At 61.8% G+C, this 15,469-nt stretch overlaps 2 protein-coding genes across 2 annotated transcripts; both read right to left on the bottom strand.

Annotated features, from left to right (window-relative positions):
• Positions 1–149: 149 nt before the first annotated feature.
• Positions 150–8,757, bottom strand: CHLRE_07g358050v5 (uncharacterized protein; the record flags this gene model as incomplete). Its single annotated transcript, XM_043064697.1, has 27 exons — positions 8,742–8,757; positions 8,333–8,547; positions 7,862–8,189; positions 7,623–7,740; positions 7,351–7,486; positions 7,082–7,180; positions 6,767–6,945; positions 6,454–6,615; positions 6,090–6,282; positions 5,930–5,992; positions 5,160–5,305; positions 5,040–5,079; positions 4,776–4,928; positions 4,348–4,455; positions 4,236–4,260; positions 4,018–4,062; positions 3,805–3,917; positions 3,636–3,722; positions 3,443–3,553; positions 3,280–3,324; positions 3,049–3,171; positions 2,830–2,951; positions 2,652–2,733; positions 2,323–2,585; positions 674–2,251; positions 381–600; positions 150–257 (listed from the first exon to the last, which is right to left on the bottom strand). Coding segments are annotated over exons 2-27 (4,779 nt in total), but the record flags the coding sequence as incomplete, so codon positions are not given.
• Positions 8,758–8,805: 48 nt separating this feature from the next.
• On the bottom strand, positions 8,806–15,327 carry CHLRE_07g358001v5 (uncharacterized protein). The gene is made up of 21 exons (XM_043064696.1): positions 15,065–15,327; positions 14,658–14,765; positions 14,444–14,530; positions 14,292–14,364; positions 14,014–14,168; positions 13,768–13,906; positions 13,558–13,689; positions 13,388–13,428; positions 13,224–13,274; positions 13,042–13,125; positions 12,704–12,859; positions 12,470–12,621; positions 12,149–12,383; positions 11,825–12,023; positions 11,563–11,712; positions 11,177–11,466; positions 10,519–11,087; positions 9,459–10,450; positions 9,234–9,348; positions 8,955–9,103; positions 8,806–8,847 (listed from the first exon to the last, which is right to left on the bottom strand). Exons 1-18 carry the CDS (start codon positions 15,080–15,082, stop codon positions 9,478–9,480), a joined length of 3,612 nt encoding a protein of 1,203 aa, XP_042923264.1. The 5' UTR covers positions 15,083–15,327; the 3' UTR covers positions 8,806–8,847; positions 8,955–9,103; positions 9,234–9,348; positions 9,459–9,477.
• Between the last annotated feature and the right edge of the window lie 142 nt (positions 15,328–15,469).

The raw sequence follows: 15,469 nt of genomic DNA, 5'->3' as shown, positions 1-15,469 counted from the left end.
TGTATAAATAAGATTGATTGTGTGTGTGTGTGTGTGTGTGTGTGTGTGTGTGTGTGTGTGTGTGTGTGTGTGTGTGTGTGTGTGCGGGAAGAGGCACTTGCGTCGAGCAATATGGAATGGCACCGGTAGCGTCACGTCTAGTCACGTACCTTCATTCGTGCACGTATAAGTGCGAACAGGTCTGCCTGGGCCTGGCTGCCAGCTGCAGCCAGCGCCACGTAAGCCCGCACTTCCACATCGTACGCCTCCTGCAGGGCCTGCAGGTGTGCATATATGGAACATACAAAGTGAGGCATGTATGGTGCACTGCGGATCCAACGACCTAAAATACTTAACAAAAGCCATCATGCCGCGTGCTGACAAGTACCACATCCACATACCCTTTGACGCTCTGGGTCAATCACATGGGCCAGTGCCGCAGTTGCCGATGTATCAACGTCAATTAGGGTTTTGGGCGCCGCTGTGCCGCCAGCCCCCACGTTGGCTGTCGACTCGAGAGGAATGGGCTCCTTCCTTGCAGGAGGCGGGACGATGATCGGCGGCCTGAAGTATGACTCAGGCGGGTACCCCTGCTGGCGGGTAGCGTCGGTGAGGTAATGCCTGCGGCCAATAAGACACCCGGTCAAGCATACCTTTTACGGCAGACTATGGCAGGAGGTTACCCATGCCGCACCTGATGAATGGCATGTTGGGTGTTGGCCAAGCACAGAAGTGCACAGCAGACCCTGAAAAGAAAAACAACGCTGGCGCCACCGGGATGATGGGTAACTGCGTAGCCACCTTCGCCTCCGCCACAGGCCCTGCCTTTGCAACGAGCGGGCCCAGGTTCGCGGGTGGTGCCAGTGGTGGCACAAATGCAACTGACCCTAGTGGCGCCAGCCCTCCCAAGGGCGCCGCAGCGGGCACTGCAGCTGCAATATCTGCTGAACTGCCTGCGTTGGGAACCAGTGGCGCAACGGGCCGCAAGGCTGCCGCACCCGGTGAGTAAAGTGCCACCGTGGGTTGCACCGCTGTTGCACCAGGCGGCAACGGGGCTGCATCAAGCGGCAACGGCGCTGCCACAGGCTGCACCGGCGCTGCACCAGGCGGCAAGGGCGCTGCTGCAGGCTGCACCGGCGCTGCCGCAGGCGGTAAGGGTGCTGCACCAGGCGTTAAGGGAGCTGCCGCAGGCTGCACTGGCACTGCCGCAGGCGGCAACGGGGCTACACCAGGCGTTAAGGGAGCTGCCGCAGGCTGCACCGGCGCTGCCGCAGGCGGCAACGGGGCTACACCAGGCGGCAAGGGCGCTGCCGCAGGCTGCACCGGCACTGCCGCAGGCGGCAACGGGGCTACACCAGGCGGCAAGGGCGCTGCCGCAGGCTGCACCGGCGCTGCCGCAGGCGGTAAGGGTGCTGCACCAGGCGTTAAGGGAGCTGCCGCAGGCTGCACCGGCACTGCCGCAGGCGGCAACGGGGCTACACCAGGCGGCAAGGGCGCTGCCGCAGGCTGCACCGGCGCTGCCGCAGGCGGTAAGGGTGCTGCACCAGGCGTTAAGGGAGCTGCCGCAGGCTGCACCGGCACTGCCGCAGGCGGCAACGGGGCTACACCAGGCGGCAAGGGCGCTGCCGCAGGCTGCACCGGCGCTGCCGCAGGCGGGAAGGGCGCTGCACCTGGCTGCACCGGCGCTGCCGCAGGTTGCACCGGCGCTGCAACGCTTGGCGAGGGTGCCGCCGCAGGCTGCACGGGCGCCGCAGCAATCGACAGTGGTGCCGCCGCACCTGCGGGAGTCAGGACTGGCACTGGTCCTGAAGCCCTGGCGGATGTTGGCGATGTCACGGGCTGCACCGGCGCTGCTAACAGCCCTGGAGTTGTTTGCTGCGCTGGAGACGCGGCCAGTGGCCCAGATGCCGGTGCAGACGGACCAAGAGCCGTGTTAGGCATGACAGCTTGTACCGCGACGAACGAAGCTGCTGCTACTGCTCCTGCCCTTGTTGCAGGGCCCGCTGTGAGCGAGCTCCCAATAGCAGCTGGCGGTCCGAGCGGTAGAGTACCAGTCGCCGCAAACATCCCAGTCAGGTAGGTGGGGTTTGGTGGCACAAGAGCTGCTGGATCCGGTGCTGGAGGCTGGGCGCCGGTCGTGTCGTCCCATGCAGCCTTCACAGGAGCTCCGGGCGGTGGAGCAGCGAACAGCTCGATACTGCGAAGAGCCCAGCCTGGCCACACACCCGGGTTGTCGTGGCGCACATGTAGGGCTGAGATGGTCTGGAAGGCTCTGCAAGTTCCAGAAAACAGCATTATTTTAGTAACCCATAGACTCTGAACAGTCCTGCGATGTAGATTTACCTGCCTACAAAGGACACCGCAGCAGTCCCCACGGGAAGGAGATGCAGCGCCTGTGTGCCGCCGTATACGCCTTCCCTTGAGGTAGGGGACATGCCTAGCCATTGACCGCCAGGACCCGTGGTAAAATCCACCGGCGCGCTGCTGGTGTCACTGATGTCCCGCACCACCACAGCAGACAGAAGTATCCCCCAGTCTGAGGAGCTGCTACTGCCTAGGCGCACGTCAGCCCGCAGAAGTTGACCCAGCTCGATGTCCGTGGTCACCTGGCCATCAACAACCAAGCTGGGTTATGACCGGGTATGCACAACTTGGAAACTCCTTTCACAAACCTGGAACATGTCGGGTTGGTCCGGTGACGTAAAGGGCGCTACTCCAAGATTCGTACAGTTTCCAGAGTTGAGCGTAATCAGCCTGGTGCAGACAAGTAAAACATGCAGCCGTCAGAAACATGCTGATGGCCGTTGCGCGGGGGGGGGCACAGTGTTACCAGGCAAAGTGGCAGCACACCTGCTGCTTGCCAGCGCCCCAGCAAGCACCAGGGTGACCTCCCGGGTGGAGGCCCCAATGGCAATGTTGGATCGCGCTTGGTGCGCCGCCAGCTTCTGCACCACCACTTGGTACGTCCGCCCCTGATGCCGCACGAAACGGGGCCACAGGAAGAGGTCAGGCTATGGAGCTTGAAGTATAGCTGTCAGAGATAAGCTGGCAAATGGCAGGCACACCTACCGCAGCGGCGGTCGCAGGGGCTGCAGCAGGATCCGTGGCATCAGCTTCAGCCCTTCTTGCCGCGGCCTGGTTCAAGGCTTGCACGTGCTGCACGTACTGCATGTCCAGCTCCAGGTTGGTACCCTGTGAGCGTGAAGGTGCAGTGTAGGGCGCAATTATACAGATCGTGTAAGGCACACATGGCCTTCTGCAGGGTTAAGCCGTGGCACGAGGCAAAGATTTGCTGCTCACCAGCTTCCCGCTGTCGATTATCACCGTCTCCGAGTATTGGAGTGTCTGCGTGTGTGAGCATTCCATGTGCGCACAACAGAGTCGAATGGGCATGTGTGACCTACGCAATGAAAGGTAATACAAGGCATGTGCGCATAACAATGCACCAGAGTGCAGATCCCACCTCATGGTTCCACCCAACAAGCTGGAGCGCTTCTGCAGCATGCCACACCGGACAGGGTGTCTGGGACTCCATGTTGAAGACAACATGGTAGCTCATCAGCGGCCGCCCGGTCTGCATCACAGTGCATAACACCAATAATCGGATGGCGAACGTACGTGTGCACCAGCGAGGTCATGAGGTTGTGTGCACTCACGTTCAGCGACGCCAGCAGGTGAGCTGGATAGAGCACCCGCTCTAGCACCCGCTCAGGGTCTACACGGCCCTGCGAGCTTTTTTCGTCCTGTGCAATACACAAAGCAAAGCAGGCGTTATTGGCTGTAGGCCTGTACCAGAGGTACGATTAAACTGTATGCGCACGTTACCTGCTGCATGGTGACACCCAGCCCAAGCCACTTTTGGCAGAGGAAGACCGCGGTCTTGCCCGTGCCAGTGTTGGTGATCTCGATGTGGTCCAGGTGCCAATTGGGCGAGTCCCCTAGAGTAAGTAGCAACGCCAGTGCAAGGGTTGCGGTGGTGAGCAAGGCTTGCGGTTGTGAGAAGAGACAAGCGGACGCAGAAGCAGCACGTGAACGCACCGGAATCATCGTGTGAAATGCATACGCTGCCTATTTCGCCCAAGCCTGCAGGATAGCGGAGAGGAACGCGGTTAGGTAGCATCAGGTGGAAGGATTAAAGGTGGTCGTCAATCGTGGCTGCCGTATGCATGTAGAGCCCATCCCGATTGAAGTTGTTGGCCAGTTGCCGCCTCCAAGAGGGCCATCTGCTGGATGGTTTCGGCCTGGACCGGACTTGCCTGGGTCTGGAAAGAAGAACACATCCTGTGGACAGATCAGGTCGTGTTGAGTAAAATGCCAGTTTGTTCAGCAGCAGCAGCAGCAGCAGCAGTCAAAGCGCGCACGGCTTACCTCGCTGCCCTCATCAAAGCTGTCGCCGGTGGCGTCTCGCAGATACAGGTCCAGCAGCTGGCCCTTGGCGCCAAACAGGTCGATGTACACCCGCGCGTCCGTGCTGGCCTGTGGGCGCACAAGCCAGGCAGGCGCAGCGTGGGGTCGCGTTAGTAACCGTACTACACGACGGGTCGCCTGGCGCCGTCCAATTCTAGGGCGTTTGGAGCCCAAGGCCCATTCCATGATAATACGGCCCACACAGGCAAGTTCCCCGCCAACTCAGCAACTGGTCCAGCAGGGCCGCCTGCCCCGTCGTAGTAAAATTAGAATGTGATGTGGGCTAGGGTAAGGGTAAGCCATGCACTGCCCGCTCAATGCAACAGCAAGGTCCCCAAGGTGTGTATGTATGCAATTGCGCGAAGAGTGACGCTGCCTGCCGTCCTCACCTCGGGAATGGCGCTGGTAAAGGTCGCGATGCGGAAGTGCGGCTGTGAAGCCACTCGCAAGACCACCTTGGTGGCCCTGGGGTTGGGCGGGTCGTCGGGATCCAATGGAGGAGGCAGGAACAGGAAGTGCTTGCCATCCACCAGCCGGACAACCTGCATGCACGGCGCAAGAGGCGGGTTGCGGCAGGTGAGCCCAAGCAACAGCCTGAGGTGTGTACGCCGCAAGCCCGTGACAGGTACGTTGATGAAAAAGCCGCCACTCACCTCGACGCATTGCAGCCTTGTGCTGAGGATGCCGGGCTGCCTGGGGGTGGTAAGGTATACAAGGGGCGTCAAGGGACGATGTTCGGATGCTCAGACGCCGCTACCATTGGAGAGACTTACTGGCATGTTAGCTCAATGCTGAGCAGCTCGCCGAGAGGCTGTGGGCTCACAAGTAGACGTGACTCGTGGCTGTGATCGATGGACCTGCCTGGTATGCTAAAGGGGCTCTGCACGTAGCCTTGCTCCGTCATGCCCATAATAAACAGCTGCATTGATGGGGCACATATGTAGGGATGAGTGCCGAGATCGGGGGAAACTGCATCATATGCAAGTAGGTCACGATCGAAGATGAGTGGCCGCTTTGCATTGGAAAGTCGCGATCGCACAACGGGTATTGCCCCGCGCCTACATTGATGCCTTCCTTTTCCATTGGCCTCTTACACCCATCCATGTTACCCGCACCCAACTCATGCGCAGGAACCGCTGGTGCGGCGCTCAACACCAGTGGCTTGATTGGTTGCAGCGACGGTTGAACTGTAGCGTTGCGCGGGCTTTAGGGAGCTGTTCGGTTCGTCCATCGACGGTACCCGCCGTGGCCCGCGGTGGCGCTGATGTGACTCAGTTGCGACTAGGGTTGCGACTATGCATCGCGCGGCGCTTCCAAACATGACTTCCGGTCTAGGTTCGTGATGTGAAGAGCGGTCAGACCTGCGGTCTGTTCAGTGCTAGCCCTCTTCCACCGTTCCGGGTATCACCGGTACCAGGCGTAGACCAACCACAATGTTGCTTCGTGAGGGAACGCGGGGAGTCCAAGAGGGCCTGGGATGGCCCCCAGTCGGCTGGATACAGTGCGCTGGCGAGGGTGTGCTGTAAATAAATTACCAGCTCACCTGAATGTCGCCATCGAGCCCCATGCCTTTGCCTTTGCCCGAGCTGAGCACATGCGTCACTACCTGTCGCGGCATGTATGCGTGTACAGGACATGTTGGCGAGGATTAGCAGTGATACCATGATGTTGCCTGCCATGCAACCAGGCAAAGCAAGCCGTACCTTGTACTCCAGGCCGGAGGTTGCGCGTGGCAGGAGCACTTCTGCATCAGTAGGCAGGACAGCCTTCCCTGTCCCAGCGGCTGCGCCAGCCATGCCCCCCTGTGCGACCAAAGCTCGCTCTGCAGCCTGCTTCTGCGCCAGGGCCAGGAACCAGCTGTTCGCCACAAAGTACCAGGTCTTTTCGGTCTCCTCACTGCAGGAACAGATCGGGATGGCATGTGAGCTTGGGCGCACTAGGCGCTGCGACAGGTACGTGCAACTGGCCACGTTGCAGACCCCGACACGTGTGCCAAGCGGGGGGCGGTTTGATTCCCTTTGTTGCCGGTTTGGAGGGAGAGCCTCCTTCTCAACCCCCGCTGCTCACCAGGACACCTCGACGTGCTGCACGCTCCAGTCGCTTGCACCCCCTGGCGCCATGCTGGGTCCCATAATGCCGGCTGGCGGCGGGACGTGGGACAGGGTGATATAGTCCACCTCGTCCATCAGCGGCAGCGCGGTGGGCTGCAGCATGGTGTACTTGTTACCCCTGCGCACAGGAAGTGGTGTGCGCGTGCGACAGGCGCGGGAGTCGGGGCTGCTGGTGGGCAAGCCATGACGTGCGGTTTGGGGATGCGCCCTACACTTTTAAATAGAAAGATGCATTAGAATGCACGGCAAGTCCCGTCATCGGCACTCACTCCGAGAGCATCTCGCCGTCCTTGTTTACACAGATGAGATTGCTTTTCACAGCTGTCTTGTCATCATTGCCGCGCCGGCCATGGAGCTTGATGAACACCTTTCCTCGTGTCCCGCCGTTCTTTTCCGCTCCCGAGTAGACGCTAATGCGGTAGCTGCCCGTGGCACTAGCACGGGAAACCTGCGCCACAATCAACAACACAATTCAATGCCTAATATAAGCAATCAATCATGCGAAGGCATGGCGATTGCCAGATGCCGTTCCCTCTGACATACGCACATGTGGGTCCAGCAACAGTGCGACCTAGCCAACTCACCTCTTGTGGCACGGAGCGGGCTGGCGCCATGTACATGATGTCGCCGGCCGCCTCGCGAATAAATTGCACCCGCAAGTCACGTGACATCCAGTCCGCGTCCTGAAGTGTGGCCGGCAAAGTATGCAAGCGACAACTGGGAGTTGCATTGTGGCATTATTTTATGGGTGGCTGAGGACGCCGCTCTGTGCCTGACGCAGAGGGGGCACATGCTGAAATGCAGCACCGATGGACTGATGCAAGATGATTGGACTGACTGCCGGGTTGCCTACCTCAGCAACACGCGCTGCCTGCTCCAGCTCCGCCACAATGCCCTTGTCCAGGATGGGCGCACACACCAGCACCGGATCTAGCCACACACAGCGGGCGCCGCCGCTGAAGTCGCTCTCCACCACCAGGTGCAGCTGCCTGCAGGGCGCAGTGCAGTCGGCGGCTGAGTGTACAGTTTGCTGCTTCCTGTGTGGACTGCACGAAGAAACTCTCAAGGGTGCACTGCCTTTCACATGCCCTCACCCGCAACACGTCAGATTGCTCCAGCGCCTACCTGCAGCCCACAATCGACTCGCAACAGACCAGCACCTCTCCAGCCGTGCGTACCCAGGCCGCCCAGGTCAGCGTCTCGTCCTTCACGATGCTGAACCGCACAGGCCCGGGAGGGGTGCCTGTGCAGCAGGGGTTGCAGGCAAGGGCGTTCAGATCTCACCTGCATGACAGACCACACGCTTCTAGGCCAAGTCGCGCACACCCTCACCCCAACGTACAGTATGCCCCCCTCCCGCTCACCCGCACTGTCATCCAGCGCCACGTGGGCGTGCAGCCACACGTAACGCTCGCCCAGCTCCGTGGCGGCCGCCTCCAGGTTGTACGTCAGCACCACACACTCACGCAAGCCGGGAATGACGCCGCCACCAAAGGGTTCAGCGGGTGATATACCCGCACCCATGGCTGTCTGGAGTGCTGGCGGCACGCGCGTGTATGTGCCAGTGGATGCGGCAGCACCCATCAGCGGCAGCAGGCGAGCTGTAGCCGTATCGTCCGGGTCCGCCCACTTGAAGCCACCGCGTGCTTGCACTGCGATGGAGTGGTTAGACGTCTGGCCTTTTACGCGAACCTGTGTGACAGGCAAGACGGCGTTGAAAGCAATGTCAGCAGCACCGCCTGCACGATGAATGCTACCCGTTTGAGGGCGCAGCAAGCATGCCCTCATGGTGGGAGAGCTTAATGCTTCCCCGTGACGCCGTATGAGGCCCCTACCTTGTCTCCCTGTTGCACGCCGAGATCCCCACCGAAGCCAAGTCCGTAGTTGTTCCGGATACGCGTTGCGTAGAACACCGGCGCCTGGCACAGCGTGTCCAGGTAGCGCAGGCTGCAGCGCTGTGAGCCCATGGGAGTTGCCCCCACGAGCCATTCGCGGCCAGGTTGGCGGTCTCTTGAGGCGGGGTCTGACGGCTGAAGGTTTGGTACAGCGCCTGCATTTGGTTGCAAAGAATGGCATGTCTCGGCCCAGGAGCGCAGACGGCACCAAACAGCAGCGACATGCAGCTGCGCCCCCCCCCCCCCACTTGTTGCCCGTATCAAACGGTTCAGTGGGTCATGCCCCCTCACTGCTGCTTTGGTGGAAATGGTGAAAACAGCCTCGGACCCCACATACGAGCAATCTCACCAGGCAGTGCAGGGAGCGGCGGGGGCGGCGGCGCCCTCCAGTAGTACTCCCTCAGGTTCGGATTGAGATACAGCGTTGCCCGCGGTGTCCCAGACACGCCGTCCACCTTGCAGGCAGCAGCGTAGGCAGCCACAATGACTTAGGAATAAGGCGGCTGGTGAGAGGACTGCAACCTCACACCATACTCCTCCCGCACACCCCACACATGCCTACCTGCATGTCCCACTCCTCCCACACGCAGGGGTCGGCCCGCAGCTCGGCCAGCACCTCCCCGGGCTCGACCCAGCGCCGCACGTGCACCTCCCACAGCAGGGGTGGCTCGCTGGTGGCGCACTGCACCTCCACCTTCTCCAAGTACCAGCCTGAGGAGCGGGTCGGGGGAAAAGGTTTGAGCCAGAACTCCTCACTCGGCACCACAAGGACATGCTGGCCATCAACGCTCAACACAACAGTCGCCACATGTGTCGACCTCGTGTGCCAGTTTCCCCTTACTTCCGGCGTCTCCGGTCGCCCGTACGGTCAGCTGGTCCATGTTGCCCAGCTGCGCGCCAGGCGCGAGCACCACCTCATACAGCAACACGCGGGTGGGCGCGACCAGGGGATGCACCTGCAAACCAGTTGGCAGACGGGGCAGTGCCTTAAGCAGGACACATTTGATAGGCCGAGACCACTTGGACTGCACAAGTCGTGCTCCACATTTCATCGATGCTATCTCACCTTCAATGGAAGCTTGGACTCAACAGGTATTACTGATAGTGGCAGCGCAGCTGGTGCCGGCGCCGGTGCCGGTGCTGGTGCCGGTGCCGGTGCCGGCGCCGGTGCTGGTGCCAGTGCCGGTGCTGGTGCCGGTACTGGTGCCGGTGCTGGTGCCGGTGCTGGTGCTGGTGCTGGTGCTGGTGCTGGTGCTGGTGCTGGTGCTGGTGCCGGTGCCGGTGCTGGTGCCGGTGCTGGTGCTGGTGCTGGTGCTGGTGCTGGTGCTGGTGCCGGCGCCGGTGCTGGTGCCGGTGCCGGTGCCGGCGCTGATGATGCTGGTGCCGGTGCCAGGGCCGGTGCCGGTGCCGGTGCCGGGGCCGGGGCCGGTGCTGGCGCCGGCGCTGGTGCTGGGGCCGGGGCCGGGGCCGGGGACGGGGCTGGTGCAGGTGCCGGTGCTGGTGCCGGCGCTGGTGCCGGTGCCGGTGCCGGTGCTGGTGCCGGGGCCGGTGCCGGGGCCGGTGCCGTTGCTGGCGCCGGTGCCGGTGCCGGGGCCGGTGCTGGTGCTGGTGCCGGTGCTGGTGCCGGTGCTGGTGCCGGTGTCGGTGCTGGTGCCGGTACCGGTGCTGGTGCCGGTGCTGGTGCCGGTGCTGGTGCCGGCACCGATAATGCTGGTGCCGGCGCTGGTGCCGATGCCGGGGCCGGTGCCGTTGCTGGTGCCACTGCCGGTGCTGGTGCCGGTGCTGGTGCCGGTGCCGGTGCCGGTGCTGGTGCCGGCGCCGGGGCCGGTGCCGGGGCCGGTGCTGGTGCCGGTGCCGGTGCCGGTGCTGGTGCTAGTGCTGGTGCCGGTGCTGATGCCGGCGCCGATAATGCTGGTGCCGGCGCTGGTGCCGGTGCCGGGGCCGGCGCCGGTGCTGGTGCTGGTGCCGGTGCTGGTGCCAGTGCTGGTGCCGGCGCCGACGCTGGCGCTGGTGCCGGTGCCGGCATAATCTGTGCAGGCTCCGCCGCTACAGCTGCCGCTGCAGGCGCCGACGGTGCAGTCGGTGCATTTGGGGCTGGGAGAGGGCCTGTAGCTGGCCGTATCAACGGCACAGGAGCACTTGCCGGTAATGGAGGCAGAGGTGCGGGCGGTGCGGGCCCTGGCTGCTGCAGTGCGGCTGGGTCTGGTGCACCTTCAATGGCCTCACCAACAGGCCCGCGACCAGATTGAAGAGCGGGTGAAGGCCCAGTGGCTGGTACTGGTGTGTGCCTGGTTGTTGCGGGCCGTGGGCTGCTGCCGACGAGAGTACCGCCACCGAGGATGGGCAGTGCTGGCTGTAAAAGTGGGCCAGGCAGTCCAATCGAAGGTGCAGGAGTCCCCGTGGGAGCTCCTGGAGCGGCTAGCGCAGGTGCCGCAGGAGTCGTCTGCAAGGGCCCTGTCACAGCCGGCACAGCAGCTTCGGGAGCAGCAGCCACACCAGCCGCCGCAGATCCAGGAGCAGCCTGCGCAGCAGCTCCGGTAGGAGCAGCCACACCAGCAGCGGCCAGGCCTCCTCCGGTGTCTCCTGCAGGGGCGGTTGCCTGCTGTAAGCCAGCGTCCTCTGCTACCAGCCCCATGTTGAGCACGGCAGCGCTTTCCCTCGTGAAGACGGAGCCCGTGAACGGCACACCCTCCACCTGAAAGAGTGCAAGGAAGGCAGGTTAGGGAGCAGCGCCCTAGGATAGGCACATCGTACGCATGCACACCAGCTGATGCACCTGCGCACCGTGAGGTTTGGCCACATGCGCTCCTCCAGGCTGTTGGGCTCCTCCAGGCAGTTGGGCTCCGCGGCATCCACACCTTCTGCCGCGGCCGCGGCTGATCCAAGGGCCGGCGCACTCGCCAGACCTGTCAGCACACCCGGTGATGGTAATGCCTGTTGCTGGTGCTGCGCCTTGGCTGCAATGGCCTGTCGGTACGCCGAGTGCTTCTGAAGCCATGACGTATGCCACTTCCATTGTGACTTCCAGAAGTCGGGGGTGCCTGGCTGATGAGCACCACCAACCTTGACAGTACCTGCACCGTCCGGTGGGGTTGAAAGCATCTGGTGTTACTTGAACCTCCAGGCAAGTACGCGGCTAAAGCGCAAACCAACATGGCAGTAGGCGGTACCTGACGGCCGGCTGGCAGTCTTGACGTTGCTGTGCCACGCCAACCATTGCGCGGGGTCAGGCAGGCACAGCCCAACACCCAGGCCACGTAGGTTGTGCGCCAGGCGCTGGTTGAGCTCCATGAGCGCCGCGACCTCCAACGTAGCAAGGCCTGTGTGCGGAGCATGAGCATCTCAGGCGATGCACGCTGGGCATCCTGTGTGGCCAATGTCTGGTGCCCAGCAGTGTGAACAGCAGGTCGCGCTCAGGCAGCGGCCGCTCACCTTCAGCTGACGTGCTGCCGGCTGCAAGGGCTCCAGGGGGCGGAGCCTGCAGGCTATCTGGTGGCGGCTCGCCGCGCAGTGCCATGAGGAAGTGCTTGCGAGATAGTAGCGCGTGCTCCGACGGGTCCCACGCATCCACGTACATAAGCAGCGCGCGGGCCATATGCAGTGGCAGCTCCGGGCAGAGCTCCAGCAGCACCTGCAGCGTGCACGCCACCAGCATGGAATCCGGGGGAAGGAATGACGTGCGGATACCGTTACTGTGCCCGCAAGTTGCCGCCGGCCAAAGTCTGAGGCTAGCCCTGCCCGTCGGCTGGAGCGCACCTTTCTCAGCTCGCAGGCGTCTATGCGGCCCTTCTTGCGAGAGTCACTGGCCTGCCACGCCGCATCCGCCGCATCTCCCTTGACAACCTCGTGCACCTGCTGCAGCACCGCCAGGAGCTGGCCCCACGTGGGCGGCTGCTCCTCGGGACTGGCGGGCGGGTACAGCGGCATCTCGGGCTTCACGCCGCCCACCAGGCTGCCGCCCCGCACACACGCCATAGCTGTCGACACCTCCCTGCAGCACACATCATGATATCGTACGTCATCATGTGCAACGCACATCTGCATTCCTTGGATTCTGAATACCCCAGCGGTCCATACCTGCATTCCTTCAGGCCGCCCTCAAACTCCTCCCGCGACAGCGTCCCATTGCCATTGGCGTCCAGCACCGCCACCAAGTGCCGCGCCTCGCGGCCCGTTAGCGGCGGCTCGCCCGCACGCGACTCCAGCATCTGCTTCACCAGGTGTCGCACCTGCGCATGACCGTGGCCGATACGCTCCTTATATCAAAAAAATCAGCGGCACATACTGCGGCGCCCATGAGGTAGGCGGTACCTGGTTGACAGTGAGCTCCGAGCCCCGGGGAAACAGCTCGTCCAGCTGCGCTCGGTTGTGTTTGACGTGGTAGCGCAATAGCTTGAACACATCGCGCGGCCGACCCGGTACCCAGCCCGCAGCTGCGGCAGCCGGTCCCGAGCCAGCTGCAGCCGCCTGTTAAGACAGTAACACCAGACAGGCACAACAGGGCGGTGTTGCGCCACTGGAGGCAGGACGATGTACATTCACAATCACGTGCCCGGGTCTCCGGTCACATGACCCCAAGCTACGATACTGGCCACAGGTCAAGGTATCAGATGAGCAGCTTTGGAGTACCGAGCAGTTGGCGTTCTAACCTGCAGCCCGAAACACCGCTTGAACTCGGAGACGTGTACGCCGGGGTCAAGTGCGGTGATGTTGGCTGTGCGTGCGCAGTGGGCCTGTGGTGATGGCAGCCGCACAAGGTCAGGTTAGGAGTGACGGCCACGGCACCGCACGACGTACAGATCCACACGCAGCCCTCTTCTCTACCACCTACCAAAAGTGTCCGCAGAGCATCCCGGCCGCCCATGCTTTCAGGCACCACTGCCTGCGGATCGAGTAAAGGTCGTAAAGCTATTGTAAGGTGCATGAATAGACAGTCAACAGTAGATCAGTTGTCCCCAGCTATGCTGCAGCATGACACGATGCCAGCCACCTCACCTGGAAGAGCTCATTCAGCTGCGCGAAGGTAAGGTATCCGCCTGTGAATCAACAGACACAGACGGCAGTCACAGCAACGGCAGGCTCCGGCCAGCCCGTCCGCCTACAAGCCCCCAACTGATCGGCAAGCATCCCGCAACCTTTACCGCTGCAAGCGGCTTGCTACGTACCGACAGGGTTGAGCTCCAGCAGCTTCGCGTCCACAGCTCCAATGCTGTTGCGCAGGTGCTGCACCAGCCCCTCCAGCGCGGCGCTCATCTCACTGCTGCCACCGCTGGCAGTTCCAGCCGCTCCCGGACCACCTGCAAGCACAAGCACGTTGCTGTTGCATACCCCAAACACTGCGCATGCAACACCCCCATGTCCTCTGCTGTGCTTACCGCCGGCGACAGTGGAGTTAATGCTGGCGCAGTCCGCCACACTCTGCAATAGCTCTGCCTCACTGATCACGCCATCTCCATTCACGTCCACCATGGCCACAAACAGCTGTGTCTCTACGTCCGACACGCCCGGCACGGCCTGCGGCAATGACACGGTGCTGACAGATTCTGGTGCGTGCAAAATGTGCTGATGTGCATTAGAGCACCACCCAGCCTTAACCATTTTGCGGTCGCAGGCCATCCCACCTTTGCAAGCAGGGTCTTGACCTCCTGCATGGACAACGTCCCGTCGCCACCTGCATCCGCTCCCCGCATGAGCGCCGCCAGTTGAGACGCGCCACCCCCGGCTTTGAGCCACTGAGAGAAAACAGCAAACACGTTCCGCTTCTCTAGTGGCGGACCTGTGAGAGGGGTCACGCGGCGCGACATTCTCAGTGAGTTTGCGAACAGAACAATAGCCAGCAAAACAACGGCACGTGTGGCTAACGCAACACCGTCATTGTGCGCACCCTTCCCAAACGTACCGGTTCCTGCTGTGCTGGGTTGTTGTGGCCCGCCCGCTGGGGCCCCGGCCCCAGTACCCACCACAGCACCCGCCTGCAGGGTCAGGTGCAGCTAATCAGTACGATAACCTTGGTATCAGCTTCGTACTCTTGTCCAGCTACCCCTGCCTTACCTTCGCAGCTGCATCAGATAGGCTGTCCTTCTTGCCAGCGGCGTACTGAGCCGCACGTTCCCGTTTCGCGCTTAGAGCCTTCACCTCCTGCATTGGCATCGCACCACTTCCCACTCGCATGGCAGGGTCTAGATTCAAATCCCACGGGGTCCTACAACACACTGCATTTCTTAACATGGTTCTAATCCGCCTCCCCATCTTCAGCGTGCCTTACCGTCTGCACGCACTGACTGCTAATCAAGCGGCCTTGGGTACCCAGGACCTCAAACGATACGCCTGAAGCGCAGCCTTTTCCCCAGCCGTCGCCAGTGTGGAATATGATCTACAACAGTGAAAGTGCATTTTGGCGTTGCTGCTCAAGGCTCTCAAGTATTGGTCCTTCCAGCAACGGAACCCCACGACGGAACCCCGTCCCCGCAACCGTTGCCTGGATGGAACCACCGTGCTCCCCACCCACCCACCCCACCCCATAACCACCAGCCCTAGCTAGTCCCTGACATCACTGCCGACCAAAATAATTCGCAACGATGATGTGCCCCACATTGCGGCGAATGGGTTCACCATGAGTGCGTGAGTTTGAGGCTGTGGACCGCTACCGACGTGTGCTAACCCGCAACACACCTGATACTTGTGCTGCATGTCCAGACCCGTTCTGTCAAAAATTTCTTAGGCTAACGCCATTCACGTAGCTTCTGCCGTGACCGGTCAACGAATCCACGCGGCATGCGCGCGAATTCCGCGAAGACGCAGGCCAAGCGGCGTGTAACAGTTTCAAGCCGTACACCCTTATAGCATTTGGTTCATGAAAAAGATGAGTTGTTGACAAAACATTGGTGGAATCGAATAAGAAAGTTGTTTCAGCCCCTCAGCTTCAGCCTTTTGCGATTATGGCTTGCCCAAAATTGCCAGATGAAGAAACACTTCAACGGGTGGCAAAAGGTCGCACACTGATGCAAACCATGCATGGAGCCCGGATGCGGTAGGAGCGGCAGAGGGCGACAAGCGCTTTGCAGCTGGCACTTCCTC

Source organism: Chlamydomonas reinhardtii, chromosome 7, assembly GCF_000002595.2.
Source record: "Chlamydomonas reinhardtii strain CC-503 cw92 mt+ chromosome 7, whole genome shotgun sequence".
Lineage (NCBI taxonomy): Eukaryota > Viridiplantae > Chlorophyta > Chlorophyceae > Chlamydomonadales > Chlamydomonadaceae > Chlamydomonas > Chlamydomonas reinhardtii.
Note: the sequence above shows the minus strand (reverse complement) of the source record. Positions and strands in the feature narration are given on the sequence as shown.

Excerpts from the sequence above, each read along its gene's own strand:
- CHLRE_07g358001v5 (XM_043064696.1), bottom strand. Across the intron at positions 13,429-13,557 it reads GCTGGAGCTCAACCCTGTCG|GCGGATACCTTACCTTCGCG; the intron begins GTACGTAGCAAG and ends GTTGATTCACAG. Across the intron at positions 12,024-12,148 it reads ACGCCTGCGAGCTGAGAAAG|GTGCTGCTGGAGCTCTGCCC; the intron begins GTGCGCTCCAGC and ends TGCACGCTGCAG.